Here is a 22,554-nt window from a genome sequence, read left to right as displayed (position 1 = left end):
TTCGTTAATTTTATTGGGCCCTTAATTGTATATACCGTGAGGTTTTCCTTATTTTCTTTTTCTTCTTTTTTCGCAAAATTTTCCCTAATGATGTTAATGGATGACCCTGTGTCTATCATACCTTTGTAAAGATTGTTTTCATAATCAATTCTTACATATGGATTGACACTTCCTCTTCTCCCGTATCCGAGATTTCCGAGGCAGTTTGATGAAAATTTACGTCTACCTCCATTTTAGTCTGTCCACTACTACTTTCTCTTTGTCTTTTAACGGGACCATTATTACCCGGGTTGTGTGAAGTAGAGGGCTGATAGTTTAATGGGTTATTCTGCCTACCTTGATTTAACTTGTACCTAAAATTGTGATAAACTTGTGGGTCAACAATAGTAGGGTTATTTGGATTTCGATTCTGGGTATTTCGATTCGAGTTACTGGCTTGATTATTATTTTGAGACGTAGACGAATAGTAAGAATTTGTGTTATGTTTGGTATTGTAATATCTTTGATTATTATTTAAATTTTTATTTCCCTTATTTCTGCGATTATAATCGTGAGATTTTTGAAAATACATGTCTTCAGGATTTGCGTCATAAAGACCAAGTTCCATAGTGGCTTGTTTTAACTTTGCGATAGTGTCAATATCCTTACGAGCCAACGACATGTACATTCTATCTGGTAATTTCTTATCGATTGTAGACTTGATAGTCCATTTTAACATATCGGAATAATTGCTCTTAACTACGGGATTACATTCTAGTTCTAGCTTATCAAAGATATTACGATGCTGTGCTTCCAGCATCTGGATGAACTTACTGATGCTCCCTGAATATGGCGTCTCCTCCAGTTGTTTTATCAGCGTTACATATGGTCTATGATCCTTAAACGATGTGGAAAGGGTTTCTCGGATCTCCATCCATGATGTTGCTCCTGCTTGGATTACTGCTTCTAAGGCGTTGTCCACTATTACTCGTCTTATAGCGCCGTAGATTATATGAGCTTGCCGCTTATCTTGTGTTGGGTACAGGGTCAGCAGTTGATCAACCTGGTTGATGAATATTGACAGCTTCCCTGGTGTGCCATCGTAATAATGCAGCTCCTTAATTTGGTTCAGCAATTGATTTAAGTGTAGCTCGGAGAGTTGTTGCACTGTTGCCATTTGGGTTTTGTTTTATTTTTTAATATTTTTTTTTCGCATTTTAGTTTTGTTTTATTAAAAGTCACAGAATTAAAAATTCGGATTTGAACTTTATTTCTGACCGCACGGGATTTTCGATTTAGAATACTACTTGCACGTAGATTCTTTAGCGGATCAATTTTTTAATCACTATTTCAATTCGTTGGTCTGGATAGCTAGTTGTATAGCTTATCCTTTAAGTTGACCAATACCGTACTGAAAGGATTATTTTAATTTTTGATCCTACCGACTGCGCCAATTAAATACTTGGTTATTCGTAAGTTAAAAAAAATTATTTTTATTTTTATTTAACCGAATAAGTTACAAGATATTTTTATGAGAAGAACACCGACTCGATCAAACCTCGGTTTCGAGCTTTTGTGGATCTTGATTGATTTCGAAAGATTCTAAGGGAGAGCTTAATTGATTATTTAATTTCTCTTGGATTCAAGTGCCTTCGCTCTTGGATACAAGTGCTCTTTTGAAATTTGATAATTTTGTTTTCGAGCTAACGAGTCCGAACTTTGAGCGTGTGAACGCGACAAATAGGAAAGGATGTTTAGACAATAAAATTGTTTAGTCTACTACTAGGGACTTGTGTTTATTCTACTGTCGAACTCGTGTGGAGTTGTGGTATCCAATGACTGTATGGTTATCATTCGATGATTCATGGGTGTACATATAATAAGTAGGCATGTGCTAAAGTCTATGGGACTGTGGATATGTCACTATATATAATATAATTCTTACATTTTGTGTCAATTTTTATGAAAATCGGACGACTATATCATATAGGTGCCATACAAACGATCGTTAGATGTGGAGGAAAAATGCAAATCTGTGAATGTAAAACTGCAAGTATAATATGTATAGGTGAATGAATTGAAAGCAGGTATTATTTCATTGTTTTTTTTTAAATAAATGTATATAATTTATATTGTATGGATTCCTAGTCATCGAAGTTCTATCTGCAAGGGTATATAAACTTTGGTGTGCTACAGTTAGCTTCCCTTCTTGTTATTATAATAACCACGACCATTGTCTCCGCCGGTATAATTACCTCTGATTTTATTACCACGGCCTGGCCTCTGCGAGTGTAGAAAGTGGTACTCGCATTTCCAGCAATTTCTGTGCTGCAATTGATGTATTTGCTCACAGCTTCGTTCATTGTTGTGAACGTTCGAGCCTCGAGTATTGTTTCAAGCTTTTGCTGGTCACAATTTTTCGTCATGACCCGTATGGCTTTCTACCTACAATAGTGTCGAGTAACTTTTTGAATATTGAATCTATAGTGGTTTCAATGCTCACTTTTTGTAGGATTGACCCACTTATTTTTGATTGAATAACCTCTACAGAAAGTTTTTCGTATTGTCCGTTAGTCACATTCACCAGGTTTATTGCCGTTATTAATCTTTGAAGATTTACTTTTCTTCCGTTAAATTCAGGCACAGCGTGAGAAATTTATTTTATATATGCCCTCTGGGCAGCTGATTTATTGGTCATGATGTAGGGCTTATGTTAAATTACGCTGTCAATTAAAACAGGATCTGATTTTTCTTGATCTGATAATTCAGATTGAATGAAAACAGCCGGGACAGTGGGGTTAATTATGTCTTTTTCCTCTATTTCATGACTTGCAGCATCAGACTCTTCTGTCACTGCTGGATCGTTTTCTGATTCTAGGGTTGCCAGCAAATTTCGGATGCTTGGTACAGAAATTGTTAGGTTGTACCTTTCCTTTATTGTTATTAAGCTCGATCGCTGTCTGTTAAGGAACTTAGATACTTGTGACCAATGGTCATCAATTCAATTCATCTTTCCAAGTGAACGGACGTGTTATTTTCTTGCGCTCTCGTTTTGTGTTAAAGTTTGAAAATAACCACCGGGGTTACCTTAAATTTTCTATTTTGTGTTAATAACTTCCCGTTCACTTCGCGTGTGCATGCAGCTATTTTAATTTGTGTTTTTAATTGGTTTTATTTCCCAATTTAGTTGTGCTGCTAATGCTAGCTTTTGAATATTTGCATTTCCTTTTTGTGCCTTCTTCGTTTAGCTTTTGTTTGCGCCGTCGCAACAGCTAAACGTTTTTGCTATCTATTTATCTTCCACGCTCTCCCACTCTCTCGCTTTCGCTTTGACGCTGCACTTTTTATCTACTCTGATCTCCCACGCTCTCCCGCTCTCTCGCTCTCGCTGTGACTCTTCACTTCTTATCTTCATAGATCTGTTGATTTTTTATCTTGTTTTTTCAAGAACAAGTACAGTGGTAAGTACTTATAATGTCCGTAATATTGTCTGTTTCGTCAAAACCTGCAAAAAGGCAATTGCTGCAGGTGACCTTACAATCGGCTGCTGGCTGTGCGACAACGTCATGCACGCCAAGTGCATTGGAGTTGCAGCTCGGACGGTGGACGATTATAAGGTCACCTGCAGCAATTGCTTTTTTGCAGGTTATTTATATATATATAAATAGCTATATCTCAAATTTAATTAAATTCTGTTGAAAACTGAAAATGTTATAAATTTTTTTGTAAAAATTGTCCGATCATTCCTATGGCAACTATATGATATACATATGTATGTTGTTTTTTAAAAACTCTGCAAAAAGGTCGATAATGGCCTGATCAGAGTTTCCAGTAGTATTATTTAATGTAAGTGCGGAAGGATATGAATTGGGTTTAAACTTAGTGTTGACAAAGTTATAAAACCCTTTTTTTTGTACTGGGCAAAATGAACCCTTCAACGAGTCAAATTACTTTTATAACACTGAGCGTTCTTTATTTTCTCTTGGACGTTGATGCACTAAGGTCAGTACATACAAGTGGCCCGTATGACACCAGGCACGTGCCTGTTTGCGTTAGGTGTTAGTAGGCGCGATGGAAAATATAGGACAGAATACGAGGAAAATTGACTACCGGCGTGCTGCCAGATTGTTAGCTTGCATGCTTACTAAGTGTGTTAGTATTAAAGATTTTAATTTGGGAAGGGAATCTACGTTAGAGATTAGTGCGTACAAATCATTATAATTTGCACATAACACTCTAAAAGGTTCATGCAGTTCAAAGGAGGTCCTACAGTGGCGCAACACTAATGGGATATAGGATCTAATGGTTCTACATGGTACATGGAAATTAAGCTGACTCAACAAGTCAGCACTTTCCACATCACCATGGATAAGGTTAAAAATAAAGGTTATCCCTAGCATCGTTCTACGATTGGCTAAGGACGGCAAGTTTATTAATAGGAGTCTACTAGAGTAGGAAGGTAATCTTTGGTTTGCATCCCAATTTAAACCGCGTAGAGCGAAAAGTAAAAAGTTCTTTTGAACCGACTCAATGCGTTTACTATGGACGCCGTACTGAGGGCTCCAAACGCAGCATCCATATTCTAGGATAGGACGAACTAAGGAAGTATATAAGGATTTAGTAACATAGGGGTCATTGAATTCCTTCGACCACCGTTTAATAAATCCAAGCACACCCCTGGCTCTTTTCACCATAGACGAAATATGATCAATAAAGTCAAGTTTTGGGTCCAAGCGGACGCCCAAATCGTCAACTGTATTAATTCTTTCCAAAGAGCAGCCGTTCAGCGTGTAAGTAGCAAGCTTAGGAGCGACACGAGAGAATGTCATTAGCTTGCATTTCGAGCCATTTAAGTTTAATAAGCTTACACGGCACCAAGTTTGAAAATTATTAAGATCTGTTTGTAAATCTGACAGGCAGGCAACGTCATTGTATTGCACGCAAAGCTTGACGTCATCCGCGTACATAAGTACTCTGGAGTTAGTCAAGACTTTGGGCAGGTGATTTATGAACAATGTAAACATTAAGGGTCCCAGATGGCTTCCTTGCGGGACACCAGATGTAACCCTTAGAATATTGGATAAATTATTCTTAAAGAGGACCTTTTGCGTCCTGCCATTCAAATAACTAGAGATCCAATTAAGAAGATCACTTGGAAAACCCATTGAATCGAGTTTTCTAACGAGGAGAGAATGATTAACAGAGTCAAATGCTTTACTGAAATCAGTATAGATTACATCTGTCTGACAATTATTATGGAAGCCCTTTATAATATAGGAAGAGAGCTCCAAAAGATTTGTTGTTGTTGATCTTCGCTTAATAAAACCATGTTGACATGGAGAAATAACCGATCTACAAAGGTGCTGTAAATGAGGGGCGATAATATTTTCAAATAATTTTTGGATGGCCGACAACTTAGAGATTCCTCTATAATTGCTGGCATCCAATTTGCTACCTTTTTTGTGGAGAGGAATAATAAACGATTCCTTCCAAATAATGGGAAAGTGGGAGGTTTCTAAGGACAAGGTAAACAATTTCAGAAGGGGATAGCACAGGGCGTCGGCACAATACCTGAGCACACAGCCAGGAATTCCGTCGGGACCTGGCGAATAAACTGGCTTGACACGATGAAGATCTAAAAGGAGAGAGCTTTCGTTTAGGCTAGGACAGAAAATTAAGTTCGATTTGGGTATGTCGTAGGAATAAGTCTGGTATATATACGAAGAGCTAGAATAGGTTGTTTGAAAAAACTGCGAAAATAGATCGGCTATTGCCTGATCATTATTAGCGGTAGTATTTTCAAATGAAAGCGAGGAAGGATTTGTTTTAGGTTTACGTTTAGTGTTAACGAAATGATAAAACTGTTTTGGGTCCTGTGAGAACTGGGCCCTACAACGATTTAAATAGTTTTTATAACACTGCGCGTTCAGCACGGTAAAGTTTGACCGAGCTGATAAATAAAATGAAAGGGCAGATTGAGAACCGGTGATTTTAAATTTAGCATACAGTCTAGATTTTTTATTTTTAAGTCGGCTCAACTCTTTAGTAAACCACGGCGGCTTATTCGAGCTTGGCGGATAATATAACGGAACACATTCAGTAAAAAATGAATTCATGGCACTGTAAAAAATATCCACGGCAACTGCCATGTCAGTGCACATGTATAGATCGGACCAATTGAACTCGTTTATAAAATTATTCAGCCGTTCAAAGTCCGTTTTGCGAAAACATAGGTCTTTATTGGCAGGACGGTCAGAAATATTCTGTACGTCACACCCAATATCAAGAGTCATCGAAAGTTGGATGATACGGATCTTCGTGCTGCGTCACAGGCGCCACCCTTGCTAAACTGACTCTCGCAGGATCAGAAACGAAGCGTATGGGGAGTATTGGTGGAATTATTTGAGCACCAAATAGCACCAGGGATATTAAAATCTCCTAGGACTACCAACTGGTCTCTATCCAAAAGTCTACTGGAAACCATCTGAATAGCGGAAAGGTGATTCCAATAAATAGGAAGTTCCGACAGTGGAGGTATGTAGGAACAGGTAATAAAAATTGAGCTACCTTTGATAGATAGCTTCACACAGAGGAATTCAACATCGTTGCATTCCTCGAAGGTTAATAATTCTGATGTGAGTGAGGAGTCCACCGCTATAAGAACTCCACCACCGCGTCTGATAGGGCGATCTAGCCGATACACCGTGAACACAGCTGGAAAAACTTCGGAGCTCAGAATCTCCGGCTTTAACCAGGTTTCTGTGAGCACAATAACCTGAGATGCAAACGAAAGGCTATCAGAATACAAGTTAGGAAGCTTACTACGTAAGCCTCTTGCATTCTGATTGGAAATACTTAAGGAGTAGGTTAGTTTTTTGGGTCGGGATTGGAAGACGTAGAAGGCGCAGTGGTATGATCAGGCCTGGGAAGAGTTATTCCTACAGGCCGCTTTTTCTTTTTCTTCGCCTCGAACTCCTTAACAACGATGTACTCTGGCCATAAGTTGGGAGACCAAATAGTGTTAAAGAGCTCATTAGGGACATTTATTTTGAAAGATGAAATGTCCCTTGCGTAAGAAAATTTGAACTTTTCCACCTTAATCTTAATTTTTTCGGCTCTGGTTTTGCCTTGTATAAAGGCGAGAACATCTTCCGATGTTTGGTCAGGGGAGAGCCGCAAGACAAAAATATGGCTCGTTGGTGGAACCGCTATAAGGGCTTTTGGCAAGGCATATTGGTTATCTGCCGTGCCATTGTCGGCCAGTATTCCGGGCTTAACTCCCCGGGCAGATATATTTGTGTGGGCGGGACTTTGAGGGGTCAATATTTGCGACCCCCCAGGGGATAAAACAGAAATCACCGGCGGTACGGGCACTCCCGCTGCACATTCGGATACCGAATCTTTCCTAGCGCTCGATCTCAGCACTCTTGGAATTAATGCTGAGAGCCTGTTGCAGGTAGTTGGGGTCCGTCTACATGCTGCCCACCAATAGCAGTTTTTTTGCGCCTAGGAAACTCATTTAATAGCGTTAGGCTATTAAATTGGGTGTCCAGCGCCAAGAACATATCAAGAGTTTTACGAAAACTGGTGGTGGTTAGATTGAAACTTTAACACAAAACGAGAGCGCAAGAAAAAAACACGTCCGTTCACTTGGAAAGATGATACAATGATGAGCGGTGAATTTATTTTGAAGTAAGTTCGAGTTGAGTGTCTTAAAAGTGGTGTAGTAAGTTCGAGTTGGGTGTTTTAACAAGTGGAGCACCTTTGCTTGTGCTTCCACTGCCATGTATTGTCTGAATTCTTAATTCGTAACAAAAGATATATTAACCTAAGGCAGCGCTCTCTAGTGCCTTGGTAAAGCCTAAGGACAGCGCTATGTCTATGTAGTTGTTGTTTTTTTTTTCTCTCGCTCTACCCTCGCTTAAAGTTTTCACCGTGAATATTTATTCTAAAAAGCCCAAATTTTTGGCAAACGATCAGTGTTTTGGCTATTCTTTATTTACCCACAATATCTGAATCATCTCATTTAAAGTCAGTGACTTTAATTTCCGAAAACATCATCGGCGAAAAATATTCTTTCGCCCTTTTTTTCTGCGCCGTGTGTTTATCGCTTATTGCTGCGCTGGTCTCAGTGTTGTTGTTGCTGCAAGTGATCTGCAAGCCGCGAACAATCACACAATCTCATACTTTCTTGAGCTGAGATAAAAGCTTACATCTTTCTCTCGCACTGTTTTTGTTTTGATCGGTTCCTTCGCCACTCAAGTCAATTTCCTTTTTATTACTTGCGCGTTGCTTCATACGACTTATTATTATTTTGAACATAATGTCAACTTGCTGTGCCACGGATTGCCCTCATAGCCGCAAAATTACTTCGCGGCAGGCCACCGTTTATTGTTGGCTGTGCACTAATGCCGCACACCCTGGCTGCGCCGATCTTAAGCATGTTGGCCCGCGCATCGCCGACCGCATACGAGATCACGCTGGCTTGGATTGGACGTGCCCGAGCTGCCTTCATATTAAATCCGAAATGCGGATTTTTATGAGACAAACTCATTTAGAGTTTCAATCTTTGGCGGCTGGGTTTAAGGATTTGGCAAGCCGTTTCCAAAAAACGGAATCTTTTTTTAAATCCATGAAACTGATAAGTGTCACGCCAAATAACAACACGGGACATATTCCTAATAATTTTTTTGCCTGTTGCAGACCCTGCGAGCCCTCTTTTGCTGTTTAGCCCACGCAACCCACCAAATGGTCATACCACGGGTGTTGCTGATGACTCAGCCGCCGATGTCGCCGCGTCGGGTCAAGCAGCGAATGCTTCCCCTTGTCCTGGACTAGCTGATACCGTCGCATCTCCAACCATGCAGCCAGTCAACATGGATCTGGCGTCTACGTCGCATGCTGCCGCAGCAAACAAAGCCCTGCCGGCCTCAAACCATCTGAAGAATGCTCACTCTGCGATTGGCCCGGCTGTCATCATCGCATCTCCTCTGTCTTCTAGTCCCAGAGTTCAACTTTCAACTATCTCTGGTGTCGCCCCAAGGAGTCCGGCGCCTCTTGCCGGCGTTGCCCCAAAAAGGCTAGTTTTTGTCTCTCGCCTCAATCCAGATGCAACCGCGAAAGATGTCGCGATCCACTTGAGCAACAAATTGAATGTTCCTTTAACTGAACTCTCTGTCTCAAAGTTCAATTTTAAGCAGAAACGAGATATTTCCTCTTTTAAAATTGCACTTTCCGACACGTTATATAGTAAGGTTCTTGATGCTTCCGTATGGCCCGTACATGCTATTGTTCACGAATATCTTTACAAGAGCAACCCACGGGCTGGAGTGCCCCTGACTCCCTCAACCAGGCCTCCAAAAAACTAATTAACTCGTTTTCTTTGCATTATCAGAATGCTCGTAGTTTGTTAGGGAAACTTAGCAAGCTGCACGCTAATAGTGTCTCCTTCGATGCCAACGTTATTTCCTTCACCGAAACGTGGCTTAACTCCTCTGTTTCCGATTGCGAATTATTCGCTGGCAACTATATTGTCTATAGGCGTGACCGTCAAATGCGTACTGGCGGCGGCGTTCTTATTGCCGTAAAATCTGACCTTATTTCTGAACTGGTTCCCACAACCTACTCAGATAATATTTTGGAGTTTGTTGCGGTTCGTGTTCAAGTTCACGACTATTCTCTCTATGTATCATGCTCTTACATCCCACCCCGGTCTGACGCTACTATTTATCTACAGCACCTGTCCTTAATCCAGGGAATTCACTCAACTCTGGGTGTTAATGACCATTTAATAGCTATGGGCGATTTTAACCTTCCTTCCATATCTTGGTTGCCATCACCAGACACCAATTTTCTGGTTCCCACTGCAGCTCATGACTTAGTCCAAGGTCTTATTGACCTTTCTTTGGGCCAATTGAACTACGTCAAGAACTGTAGTGATAAAATCTTGGACCTTATCTTTGCGTCCGAGTTCGCCAACGCCCTTGTCTCAAGAATTGACCCGATCTCCTATCCTGAAGATGCTTATCATCCCACTCTGGAGATAATTCTTGAAGCGTCGTCTCCTTTACTTCCTAGTCCAGAAGTTGAACCGACAACGTTTCGCTGCTTCCGCAGAGCTAATTTCAATGGCATTAACTCCTATTTATCCCTAGCTGATTGGACTTTTTTGGATTCTCTAGACGACCCCAATAACATGGTTATGCGCTTTTACGATATTTTATATTCTGCCTTTGACATTTATGTCCCATCCTTTCCTTCACCTGACGCGTCTTACAAGCCCCCATGGTTTTCTCGTCGACTATCTTACCTTAAAAACTTGAAGTCGAGGCTTCACAAGAAATTCACTAGGACTGGGTCACAGGTGGACCTTTCTAGATACTTGACAGCTCGCACAAAATTCTTAGCCCACAACTCTGTATGCTACAGAAACCACCTAAATCGGTGTAGGGATGAGTTCCAGGCTAATCCTAAGCAATTTTACGCGTTTGTAAATTCAAAACGAAGATCCCAAAATTTTCCTTCTTGTCTTCATCTCAATACTGAGTCCGCGTCTAACGAGCCTGATATAGCGAACCTGTTCGCAAAATTTTTCCAGTCTACGTACTCATCCATTGGCTACAATAAAACCTCTTCGTATCCTTATTCTCTTCCACTTTCTAATTCCATTTTCATGCCCGCTATTTGCGAAGACGATGTTTTTCAGAACCTCAAGACACTAAAACCTTCCTTTTCTTCTGGTCCTGATCGCGTTCCTAGCTGTGTTTTGAGACACTGTGCTGGTGCTTTATGCCGACCTCTGTCAATTCTTTTTCAGATGTCGCTTCGTCTTTCATTTTTCCCTGAAAGTTGGAAGGAATCTTTCATCATTCCTCTCCATAAAAAGGGCAGTAAATCTAATATCGAAAACTACAGAGGTATTGCAAAGCTTAGTGCTATTCCAAAGTTGTTCGAACTTCTGATTACTGCGCAGCTGCAGCACCAATGTCGGTCAATTATGTCCCCCTCTCAGCACGGCTTTATGAAAAACAGATCAACGTCTACTAACCTTCTAGAATTTTGTGCTGTCATTAGAAACGGTTTCAAATTAAATTTTCAAACAGACGTTATATTCACCGTTTTCAGCAAGGCTTTTGACTCGGTAACTCACCTACTATTACTTAGAAAACTTACGCTTCTTGGTTTCCCTGCTTTATTGACTAACTGGATTGCAACATATTTATCCAACCGTAGTCAACGTGTTGCCTTTAAGCGCTCTCTCTCAAACCGGGTTTTTGTTTCTTCTGGCGTTCCTCAAGGGAGCCACCTTGGGCCACTTCTGTTCGGCCTCTTTATCAATGACTTGCCTGAAGTGGTTCTACACTCAAGTGTGATGATGTACGCAGATGACGTCAAACTTTGTTTGCCATTGACGAATTCTTATTCACACAACCTTTTGCAAACTGACCTTAATAACATGCAATCCTGGTGCATTAATAATCTCCTCTTTCTCAACAACTCCAAATGCAAATTTATGTCATTTTACCGGAAGAATTGCCTGCTCGCCAATTACTCTATAGGTGCGTGCGATCTTGAACGCATTTATACGGTAACAGATCTCGGAGTCCTATTTAACCACACCCTTAATTTTAATGACCACATTGGTCTAATTATTAGTAAAGCTCGAGGGGTTTTCGCCTTTGTTAAGCGATGGTCAAAGGAGTTTGATGATCCTTACACATCAAAACTTCTTTATATCTCACTCGTTCGCCCTATTCTTGAATATTGTTCGTGTGTGTGGTCACCTCAATATGTGAAGTATCAAGACCTTATTGAATCTGTTCAGAAACAATTCCTTTTGTTCGCTCTACGTGGATTACACTGGGATCCACATCGTCATCTTCCATCGTATGCCGACAGGCTAAGACTTTTAAGCCTTCCCACCCTAAAGGATCGTCGAACCTGCCACGGCGTTATCTTTATACTTAAGCTTCTCAATGGTCAAATTTGCTCCACGTATTTATTAAGCAAATTACGTCTCGCAGTCCCTGTAAGGCCTTCTCGTCATTTTCGTCCAATAGCCCTTAACGTTTGTAAGACGAATAATGACGAGCATGATCCTTTCCGTGTTCTATGTTCCATGTACAACAAGTACTATTTTCTGTTACATGTTGAATTGTCCTACGAGCTAAATGTCCAAAATCTGTTAACCTACCTATCCTTACCTCTGCCAACCTGATGTGAGTCGGAGCACATCGTTAAAAAACACTCCCTTTTGTTGTGCAGAGGTAAGGGTACAATATAATTTTAAGAATGGCAGTTCATTGCTATTTTCTTTTATAAATAAATAAATAATAATAATAATAATAATCTTTTTTCTAAAATATTTCTCTCTCTCTTTTATAAAATATTTCTAATCTAAATGGACAATAATCATGTGCCATAGAGGGTGTCGGATTGAAACGGTATACGAAATATTGGAGCCATACGTCCCAATCAGTTTTATCTACTGAAATGTAGGATCGAATGAGTTAATTAATAGTTCTATGGCATCTTCGACTGTTCCAACCGTTTGGTGGTGGTGTGCAGTAGATGTTATATTGCCAATTTTTAAATACTTGTCTGTAATTATTAAGTTTGTATATTCTGTTCCCATGTCCGTAATTAACGTCTTCATTGGACCGTCTTCAGAATAAATTATTCCAAAATTGCTTTAGATTTCTTTAAACGTATTTTTCCAGTATTAGTGTCTCTGGACCTTAGTCAAGGCTTTTGTAATGTCTGTATGTCCTCCTTGTGCTGGATCATCATGAAATGTAGATACCATAGCTTCTTTTTCTTTGGTATTTTTTATTAGGGTCACCGCGTTGAGTAGCGCTATTCACAATGATTTTAATATTTTGTTGCACATTTTCTTGAAATTATCAATTGAAACATGTTCAAAGATATTTTCCCACGGCGCCATTTTAAGTTGGCTGATTTTATATATATCGGCTTGCATTTGAAGCCTTTGGAAGAACTGATCTAAGTCAAGAATTCTATTGTTAAAAAAATCTCTAACATTATATCTTGCAGTAATTTTTTCCGACGTTTGATAAAACTCGTCATATTTTTTACTTGCAAGGTCACTACTTCACGTACTTCGTTGTTATATATAACTTCGAATACGTTAGGCTTTTAAACTTTTTCTATAGATTGCCTTGGCCGTTCAATTTGTTTTTCTCCTTCACAGGATTTCTGTCTACTTTGATATCTTGTAGAAACTTTATTTATATTTTTGGTTATGTGTTTTATGTGTTTTATTTCTTCGATAGTTATTCTTGATAATGTATCTGCTACGTAATTCATTATCTTTGCCCTTAAGATATTCTACTATGAAATTATATTCCTTTACTTCAAGTCTCATGCGTGTCAGTTTGAAATTAGGAATTGTCATTGAAAACAAGTACGTGAGTGGTCTGTGATTTGTTTTTTATGGTAGTGTAGTGTCTGCAATAAATATACGGGCTTAATTGCTGTCAGTTCTTGATCTGTTGTGCTTTTCTTACTTCCATCCTTTGTAAATGCTATTGATGCGTATACTACTGGGAGTTGAAGTCCATTTTTCTTTTGATTTAAAACTCAGTTATAAATATAATATATATAATATATTATTATATATAATATAATAAATATAATATATAAATATATATATATATATATATATATATACTAGCTGTACCCTGCCACGTTTCTCTGTGGCATATTGCGGTTAAGAGGGCACTTCTGAATACATCAATGTTCCGGCAAAATCATCTTCCTGGCATAAGGTGAAGAAGGCAGTCAGAGTTGTCGCTGGCGGATTCAGGACTCTTTCTTGCACATTTCTTTCTGTGAAATAGATACGTTGACCATTCTCCAAATGGACTGCCAAGTGAACTAAAGCTGGATAGCGTTCATGAATGGGGAACGAACAAATTCTCCATGCAACCTCGTTGCTGCTTTTGTATCTTCCAGCCTGGTATTGAGATATTTCATCGACAACTCGTACTGCATTGCTGTCCCCATTTTCTGCGGAACACCAAAAACTGCCATATCGCTGCCTTTATTTACGTACTTGCAGATATATTTAATCGATTTCACGGAATTGCAATATTCTACGTTGATGTGCGCTTTGTATGATTTTGACAATAGTGTTGAGTATGGAACCACCCAACGATTGTCTACCTCAATATCACCAATTCTCATGTTTAATGTTGCCGAAGTCCCTCCATCTTCAGTTGACCGTCTCCTATACAGAGGATATCCATCGTCCCCTGTTACGGTGTTGGCTGTAAATGCTCGAGGATATCGCTTGGAACACTTCCCGTCTACCATGCATGGTGAACTTCGGTTGAGGGTACCACATGGGCCATTGATCATGTTCTTGATGACAACTGCATGCAAATCTGTATCAACCTCTGCCCGTGGAATCTCAGCGCATATCACATTGTCAATTTCGTCTGGAGTAATTTTATCATACAGCCAAATCAGTATGTGCGCATGCGGCAATCCTCTCTTCTGCCATTCTACTGAATACATCCAGCACCGCACAGATCCAAAAACTCCATGTTTCACAATGAAATCCATCAGTGACTTGAGCTTTTGTCTGAAAACACGGGCTGTGATGTCATGCCTATCCCTATACGATTGTCCAGGAAATAACAGCTGAACTATCTCGTCCCAAGCTGGATTGCATGTGAAGGTGATAAATAAGTCTGGACGGCCGTAGCAACGAACATATGCCTGGGCATCTTGAGCATATTCATGCATGTGGCTCGGACTACCTATGTATGAGGATGGCAAAATCGTGAGCTTTCCAACGTTGGTTGTATTACGGTCATTCATCACAGCATCCCGCAAATGTATAAATTCCTCGGACCGAAGTTTCTTCTGATTCAATCGGAGGAACAGCTAACGTTGTTTCAATTTTTGCATACATATCGACAATGTACTGATGAAACAACTGACGACATTTCAATATATGATTGCAATCGGTCCTCCGAACCATTAACCTGTATGAGTAAAAGTTCATCGCGCAGCCGCGTCTCTCGGATGGAGGCCCGTTCTTCGTCAGTCATATTCGCAATCTTACGTCTTTTTGCTTCTGTATTGCGAATACGACGACCCAATCTCGACTTCTTTGGTGGCATGACTTCGTTTCTTACTGAATCTGAACAAAAAATAAAATTTGTATCTCCAATTTCTTCTTTCAATATGTTTTTAATGTTTGACAGGAAATGCTTTGATTTGCTTGTAGAGGGCGCAGTAGTAGGGGCACGGGGAAACTCTAAAAAATAGATATATTCGCAACCGCAGATAAGCTATCAACATAAAAAGTAGTCAATAACCGAGCTGGAACCTCAACGCATGTTCTCTAAAAATTTGGGCATAAACGGTTCAGAACTTTTCGAGTTTCTTTCAATATGTTTTGAATATTTGACAGGAAATGCTTTGATTCAGCTGGCTGCCTGTAGATGGCGCAGCAGTAGGGGCACTTGGAAACGCTAAAAAAATAGATATATTCGCGACCGCAGATAAGCTATCAACATCAAAAGTAGTCAATAACCGAGCTGGAACCTCAACGCATGTTGTGTAAAAATTTGGGCTTAAACGGTTCAGAACTTTTCGAGTCTATGAAGGATGTAGACACGAACAGAGCATTTTTATATATATAGATATATATATATATATATATATATATATATATAATAAATGGCTATATCTCAAATTTAATTAAATTCTGTTGAAAACTGAAAATGTTATAAATTTTTTTGTAAAAATTGTCCGATCATTCCTATGGCAACTGTTTTGAGGAGGGCATTAATTTATGCCACCTATTAAGCGAATTGATTTAGCGAGGGGTTTGTTTTGTGTTGGCGTAAAATTAGTTATGTTTTAATTTGTGTGTGCTTGTGTGTGGTTTGATTACAAAGTTTGTGTGTTTTTAGTTTCAACGTAAGTGAGCGAATGAATCGAGAGAATAGATAAACCAAACAGAAGAGCTGCGGCGGAAGAGCTTTCATGCCGGCTTATGAGGTGGAAAGCTTCTGCCGCAGCTGATCGCTTGTTTACAAATAATGATTTAAAACATTTAATATTAAATCTGCTGCTTCTGCTCCCGACATGCTCCCCCCGCTGGATGCGGCACGCTGCCAGATGAGGTGGTTTCCAGGGGTAGAACAGCTATTTTGCCAACAGCCCTTTTTATTAGGCCAGTGGCTGTCCGAATGACAGCGACACGGGCCACACCGTCAGCTCCATGGATAATGCTCTCCACTCTGCCAAGACGCCATTGAAGCGGAGGGATGTTGTCCTCCTTGAGCACCACAATGCTATGCGGTAGGATGTTGGGCCTTGATGCACGCCATTTCCCACGCTCTTGTAAAAGCGAGAGGTAGCTGGTACTCCACTTCCGCCAGATGATTTGCTGAATTTGGCAAACTCGTTGCCAGCGGCTCAGCCGATCGATGCTGAGGTGCGTGATGTCGGGCTCCTCGATTGTGGCGAAAGAAGACCCAATCAAAAAGTGACCAGGTGTAAGGACATCCAAATCGTTAGGGTTTTCTGAAATTGGACAGAGCGGTCGAGAGTTAAGCATCGCTGAAATTTCATAAACTAAAGTGCGAAGCTCATTGAATGAGAGAATAGTGTTGCCAACGACCCGATGAAAATGATATTTTGCAGATTTGACGGCAGCCTCCCATAGGCCGCCGAAATGAGGCGAACGAGGGGGAATAAATTGCCATTTGATCCCGATGGAAACGAAGGCCTGCTGAAGATCGCTGTTTTGAGGGTCGGCGAGAAACAGTTGCCTCAGTTCCAGCAGCTCGTTTTTGGCTCCAACGAAGTTTGTAGCGTTATCGGACCATATTGTGCCAGGCTTGCCCCTTAGGCTTATGAAGCGCTTGAGGGCAGCGATGAATGAAGCCGCAGACAAATCCTCCACCAGCTCCAAATGGCAGGCTTTAGTGGCGAAGCAAACAAATATTGCGATATAGCATTTGACGGGTGGCCGGTTTCTGACTTCAGACTTGGAGTAGAAAGGACCACAGAAATCGATTCCCACTGTGACAAATGGTCGACTTGGCTGCACGCGGTTGGATGGCAAGGGGGCCATGATGTGCTCAGCTAATTTGGGCTTTAATCGAAAGCAGCGAATGCATTTGTTGATAGTGGCGGCGACTATTTTTCGACCACCAATTGGCCAAAACCTTTGCCGTAAGGCCGCCAATAAGCTCTGCGGGCCTGAGTGAAGAAATTTCAAATGATAGTGAGCTATGATTGCTGACGTGACTGGATGATCCTTGGGAAGCAAAATTGGGTGTTTTGCATCATAATCCAATAATGAATTCTGCAGCCGACCGCCAACTCGAATAAGTCCCGATTCATCGCAGATTGGATGCAGCGAGTACAGCTTGCTTTTTGAGGAAATCTGCCTTTCGGATTGCAGGGCCTTATACTCCTCAGCAAAGTTGATGAGCTGGATTCCCTTGATGAGCAGATGCGTGCCTCCCTTGATGTCGTCTACTGTAAGAGGTCCTCGCCGTCGTGGCTCATCCTTGGCTTTTAGCATTAGGAACCGATGTATGTAGCCAAAGACTCGCTGCAGCTTTCCAAAACAATTTTGAAACTTGCAGCCATACGAAATATCCTGGCTTTGCGTCAGCACCAGCGCGAGGCGGCGGCGTTCAGGCACATCTACTAGAGTAGGCGTATGAGGCGGCCAGCAAGCTTCGTCTGTCCGCAGGAATGGTGGGCCCTCACGCCACAGCGTCGAATCCAAAAGTTCGAGCGGAGTACATCCTCTGGATAATATGTCAGCCGGGTTGTAGTGGGTCGATATATGATGCCAAGCCATATCCTTGGTCCTTTCTTGAATCTGCGCGATTCTGTTGGAGACGAAAATGTTAAAGTCTGATGGGGCCTGGCGAATCCAAGAGAGCACAATTGTTGAGTCAGACCAACAATGATATGTGCAAGGCTGAGAAATGGCATTAGCGATGTTGTGGATGAGTTCGGATAGCAATAGAGCTGCGCATAATTCAAGTTTGGGTATGGTTATTGTTTTAAGCGGCGAGACTCTAGACTTGGAGCAAAGCAAATGTGATGAGTAGGTGCCCCCTGCTTCGGAGCGCACATAAATACAGGCACCATATGCCGCCAAGCTTGCATCACAAAATCCATGAATTTCCAAAGATGAGTCAGATTGCATGATGAAGCGAGGAAATTTTAAATGGCTGACTGCCGAGATTTGCGCGGAGTGTTCCAACCATAAGGAATGCAAAGATTGTGGCAAAGTCTCATCCCAGTCGAGCTTATCTTTCCACAGGATTTGCAGGAATATTTTGAGCCTGGTTATAATGGGCGCTATAAGACCTAGGGGATCGTAGAATTTGGCTACGGCTGATAAAATAGACCGCTTGGTAGCTGGCTTGTCTGCTACATTTCCAGAGAATCCAAAAAGCAAATTATCGGAACTTGTATCCCAGTATAGGCCAAGTGTTTTGGCGACGTCAGTCCCATCACTGAATTTGAGCATTTTCTCGCGATCAGCCTCAAGTTCTCCTTCAAGCGCTGCCGGCTCATTGGAGCACCATTTACGAATTGGAAATAGGCCTTTTGCAAGTAACGATTTAACCTGCTGCCGGATATAAACGACCTCTTCGATCGAGTCGCCTCCAGAAATAAGGTCGTCAACATAAAAGTCCCTACGCACGATCTTGGCTGCCACAGGAAAATCCTTCTCCTCATCATAGGAGAGCTGCTGCATAGCACGAATTGCTAGGAATGCAGCAGGCTTAGTGCCATAAGTGACGGTGTCCAGGGTGTATATTTTAATTTCTTCGCTTGGACTATCACGCCAGAGGATGCATTGGAGCAGATTATCAGGTTCGGAGACACGCACACAGCGATACATTTTGCAGATGTCGCCGCATAGTGCCACTTTAAAGAATCTGAACCGAACCAAAGTGCTGAAGATTTTAGGCTGAATGGAGGGACCAGCAAAGAGCAACTCGTTTAAAGAGTATCCAGACGAAGACTTGGCAGAACCATCGAAGACTACCCTGAGCTTGGTAGTCGAGCTGTCCAATTTGTGAACGCAGTGGTGGGGCAAATAATATTGCGGCAAAGCTGACTGCTTGCAAGAGAGCGACATATGGCCTAAATCGATATACTCCTTTATAAAGGCAATATATTGAGCCTTGAGATTAGGATTTCTAGCCAATTTGGATTCCAATGATTTGAATCGCTGCGAAGCACGATGGTATGAATCTCCTAGCATATCGAGACTAGTCTTTGCGGGCAATCGAACTGAATATTGGCCTGACTCAAGCCGAGAATAAGATTGAGCAAATAAATTCTCGCACAAGGCATCCTCATCAGTTGGAGCAGATGACGATCCACAATAGCTGTCAATTTCCCAAAACCGTTTGACAAGGTCCGGCAACGATTCAGGTTCCAATTGTACATCGTGCTCAACTGACAATGCGGGAAGAGAAGAGTGTTTATGGGCCGGCGAAGATATGCCACCGGATACTACCCAACCCAATCTAGTTTTTTGCAAGGAGGGAAGGTGATCGGCCAGCCGTATCTGCCCAACGCAAAGCAGGTCGAAGAAGATTCCAGCTCCTATAAGAATGTCAATCCTTTGACTTTTATGAAAGAGCGGATCGGCGAGGAATAAATTGCTGGGGATGTTCCATTCGGAAGAGTTTAGGTCGAAATGCGGCTGATAATTTGTGATGGTGCTAGTCATTATTGCAGCGAATGATGTTCGGTAACCTTTGTTGCGAGATTGTACAATAATATCTACCGCCTTATCAGCCATGAGTGAAGACTCTCCTATACCTGAGATGCATGTATTTGAGCGACGAGTTGACAGTTGCAATTGATGAGCGAGTCGAGAAGTAATGAAATTAATTTGCGATGCAGAGTCGAGCAAGGCTCTGCAGGGCACCATTATGCCGGAACGATTTCGGACATATATGATGGCAGTGGCAAGAAGCACATAATCAGATTGATGATCTACCGAGGCTTTAGGTGGGGGTGAATTTGGCGAAGCAGAAATGAGCGAGGCACTATTTTGAGGAGCAGAAGTGGATGTGGGCTGCGAGGGTGATGAAGCAGAATTTGACTCCAAATGTAGCAATGTATGATGCTTAGAGCGACAATGCCTGCAGTTCCCAGCTTTGCACTGCTGCAGGCTGTGGCCTTTACGCAGGCAATTTAGGCAAAGATGTAGCCTTTTTGCTTCTTTGTAGCGTAATGTGGGACTCAAGGCAATAAATTGTGGACATTTCGAAATAAAGTGATCCTTAGAATCACACAAAATACATAATGAGGTGTAGGATGATGCGGTGCAAGCGTTTTGGACATTTTTATTTATAGTTTTTCCCACCTGGTTGCTAGGTGTGTGGGTTACCATAGCATTTTCAATGTTTTCCATCATCCGACATCTCTTCTCCAAAAAGGCAGCCATATCCGTCCATTTTAGCAGCTTATTGGTAGGCAATCCCTCTTCCCACTTCTCCTGGGTATGCTGATCCAGTTTGGAGGACACCAGGGATATGAGCATTCCATCCGCAATCTCCTGGGTGGTTGCCATTGTGTTAAGGGCTCGCAGATGAGAGTTGATGCCGTCGCTCAATTGCCGCAAACTCCTTGCCGACCCTTTCACCACACTAGAAAGCCTGAAAATAGATCGTATGTGCCCCTGAAAATGCAAAAGTTTGTTATCAAACCTAGCAGTCAATAGGTCGACTGCCTTCTCATAATTGGCCTCTGTTGGCTCCAGCGAGCGAATTGTGTCTAACGCGGGGCCATCCAAACAGGAGCGTAGATGCTGGAATTTTTCCAAATTGGTCAGGTCCTCGTTGTTGCCGATGACTGTAGTGTACATAGCGTAGAAATCTGGCCAGTCCATATAAGCGCCTCCAAATCGTGGCAGCTTAAACTCAGGCAGCCTAGTGGCCCGGACACCAGCCCTGGAGGTTGAAGCCTGCTCGATGTTGAAATTTGGGAGTGCAGTCGAATTTATCACTGACACTCGGCGGAGTTTTGCTAGTTCGCGAGATATTTTGGATTTCACCGCACAATAAATGTTTAGAAATTTTGCACGCACATCACTAGCCAGCTCTAGTAGATTGAGCCTTTCGACAGCTGTTTGAGACTTATCAAAATTATCTTGCATTTTTTCAATAAGCTCAAGCCTGACTTGAAGGTCGGCCTCATCAAAATGAGACGCCTCTTCTGAACCGAAAAAGTCATTTAAAGCCACTAGCTGTCGAAAAACCGAGTCCGCTTTGGCTTTATAAAAGTCAAAATCACTATTGGCCCCGGATGGGCACGCAGTAACCGAATCATTCTCTGCCATTTTATTTTCAAAAAGAGTATTCAAATGTCACCTTGGGTTTGCGACCGATGCAGCTGTACCAAACGCAGAGAATAGAGAACGAAAGAATAGCGGAGCCAAGCTTGGCGTTCACTGACCGCGAGCTAACGGTTCTATCGGACCACCAAAACCAACAGCACAAACACAATTTGCACGAAAAGTATATAAAAGGGCTGCAACTATATGCTAGTGCACAAATATATAAAGAGATGCTATGTACTCGAATGTACCGATAAAGTTCAATAGCGATGCAACGATATGCAATTGTATTGTGTGAGCATACGAACTATATATAAGCACTTTTCACCTTTTATTTTAACGAAAACGATTTTTTACGCGATCACGTCGGGGTCACCAAATGTTTTGAGGAGGGCATTAATTTATGCCACCTATTAAGCGAATTGATTTAGCGAGGGGTTTGTTTTGTGTTGGCGTAAAATTAGTTATGTTTTAATTTGTGTGTGCTTGTGTGTGGTTTGGTTACAAAGTTTGTGTGTTTTTAGTTTCAACGTAAGTGAGCGAATGAATCGAGAGAATAGATAAACCAAACAGAAGAGCTGCGGCGGAAGAGCTTTCATGCCGGCTTATGAGGTGGAAAGCTTCTGCCGCAGCTGATCGCTTGTTTACAAATAATGATTTAAAACATTTAATATTAAATCTGCTGCTTCTGCTCCCGACAGCAACTATATGATATACATACATATGTAGTCGTCCGATACGGCCGACATACAAAGGTAGTCAAAAGTATTTACACTTCGATCATTTTCATAGCCAAATTTCTTGTAGTTGTTATTCTTGTTGTTGTTGACCGTTTTCCCTTTTTTCTTTATTGCGTAGATTGATCTATGCAGAAGCGAGCCAAACAGGAATTCTAAAGTTGACGGTTCATAGAAAAGTGCTATAAGTAAAAGAATAGATGCACCTACAGTGCAATATTTACACATAATTTGTGTTCGTCTTAATTTTAATGCTATTAAAATTAAATAATTTTTTTGTGACAATCTCATAAGTTACTTTATAAATAGTTAAAAAAATTTGCTTAGGTATCGATGAAGGCTTTCAATTGGTTGGAATATTGAGTTTATTAAGCTATATCCAAAATAAATAGACATATTTTCTTTTGCTTTTAATATTGTCCTATGAACCGTTATCTTTTGTTTTCGTTTTCTTCTTGTTTCTGAATA

At 41.2% G+C, this 22,554-nt stretch overlaps 2 protein-coding genes across 4 annotated transcripts in view; one reads left to right on the top strand and one right to left on the bottom strand.

Annotated features, from left to right (window-relative positions):
* The window catches only part of LOC110185372 (Troponin C TpnC4), a 104,531-nt gene that overhangs the window by 46,984 nt on the left and 34,993 nt on the right, over positions 1–22,554 (top strand). The gene's annotated exons all lie outside the window — the stretch shown is intronic.
* Positions 15,841–22,026, bottom strand: LOC147643621 (uncharacterized). 3 transcript variants are annotated; one of them, XM_086832981.1, is made up of 3 exons: positions 20,721–21,964; positions 20,378–20,669; positions 17,731–17,867 (listed from the first exon to the last, which is right to left on the bottom strand). In XM_086832981.1, the coding sequence occupies exons 1-3, from the start codon at positions 21,350–21,352 to the stop codon at positions 17,796–17,798; spliced, it is 996 nt and encodes a 331-aa protein (XP_086689107.1). In that variant the 5' UTR covers positions 21,353–21,964; the 3' UTR covers positions 17,731–17,795. The 3 variants fall into 3 exon arrangements, with proteins under 3 accessions (XP_086689106.1, XP_086689105.1, XP_086689107.1); XM_086832980.1 differs by lacking the exon at positions 17,731–17,867 and adding an exon at positions 15,841–16,542 and having other exon boundaries at positions 20,378–22,026; XM_086832979.1 differs by having other exon boundaries at positions 17,202–17,867; positions 20,378–21,892.

The sequence above is a fragment of the Drosophila serrata genome, unplaced genomic scaffold (assembly GCF_035046125.1).
Source record: "Drosophila serrata isolate PLE 108 unplaced genomic scaffold, ASM3504612v1 contig_261, whole genome shotgun sequence".
In the NCBI taxonomy this organism is placed as follows: Eukaryota; Metazoa; Arthropoda; class Insecta; order Diptera; family Drosophilidae; genus Drosophila; species Drosophila serrata.
This window is presented reverse-complemented; position numbering and strand designations above follow the sequence as displayed.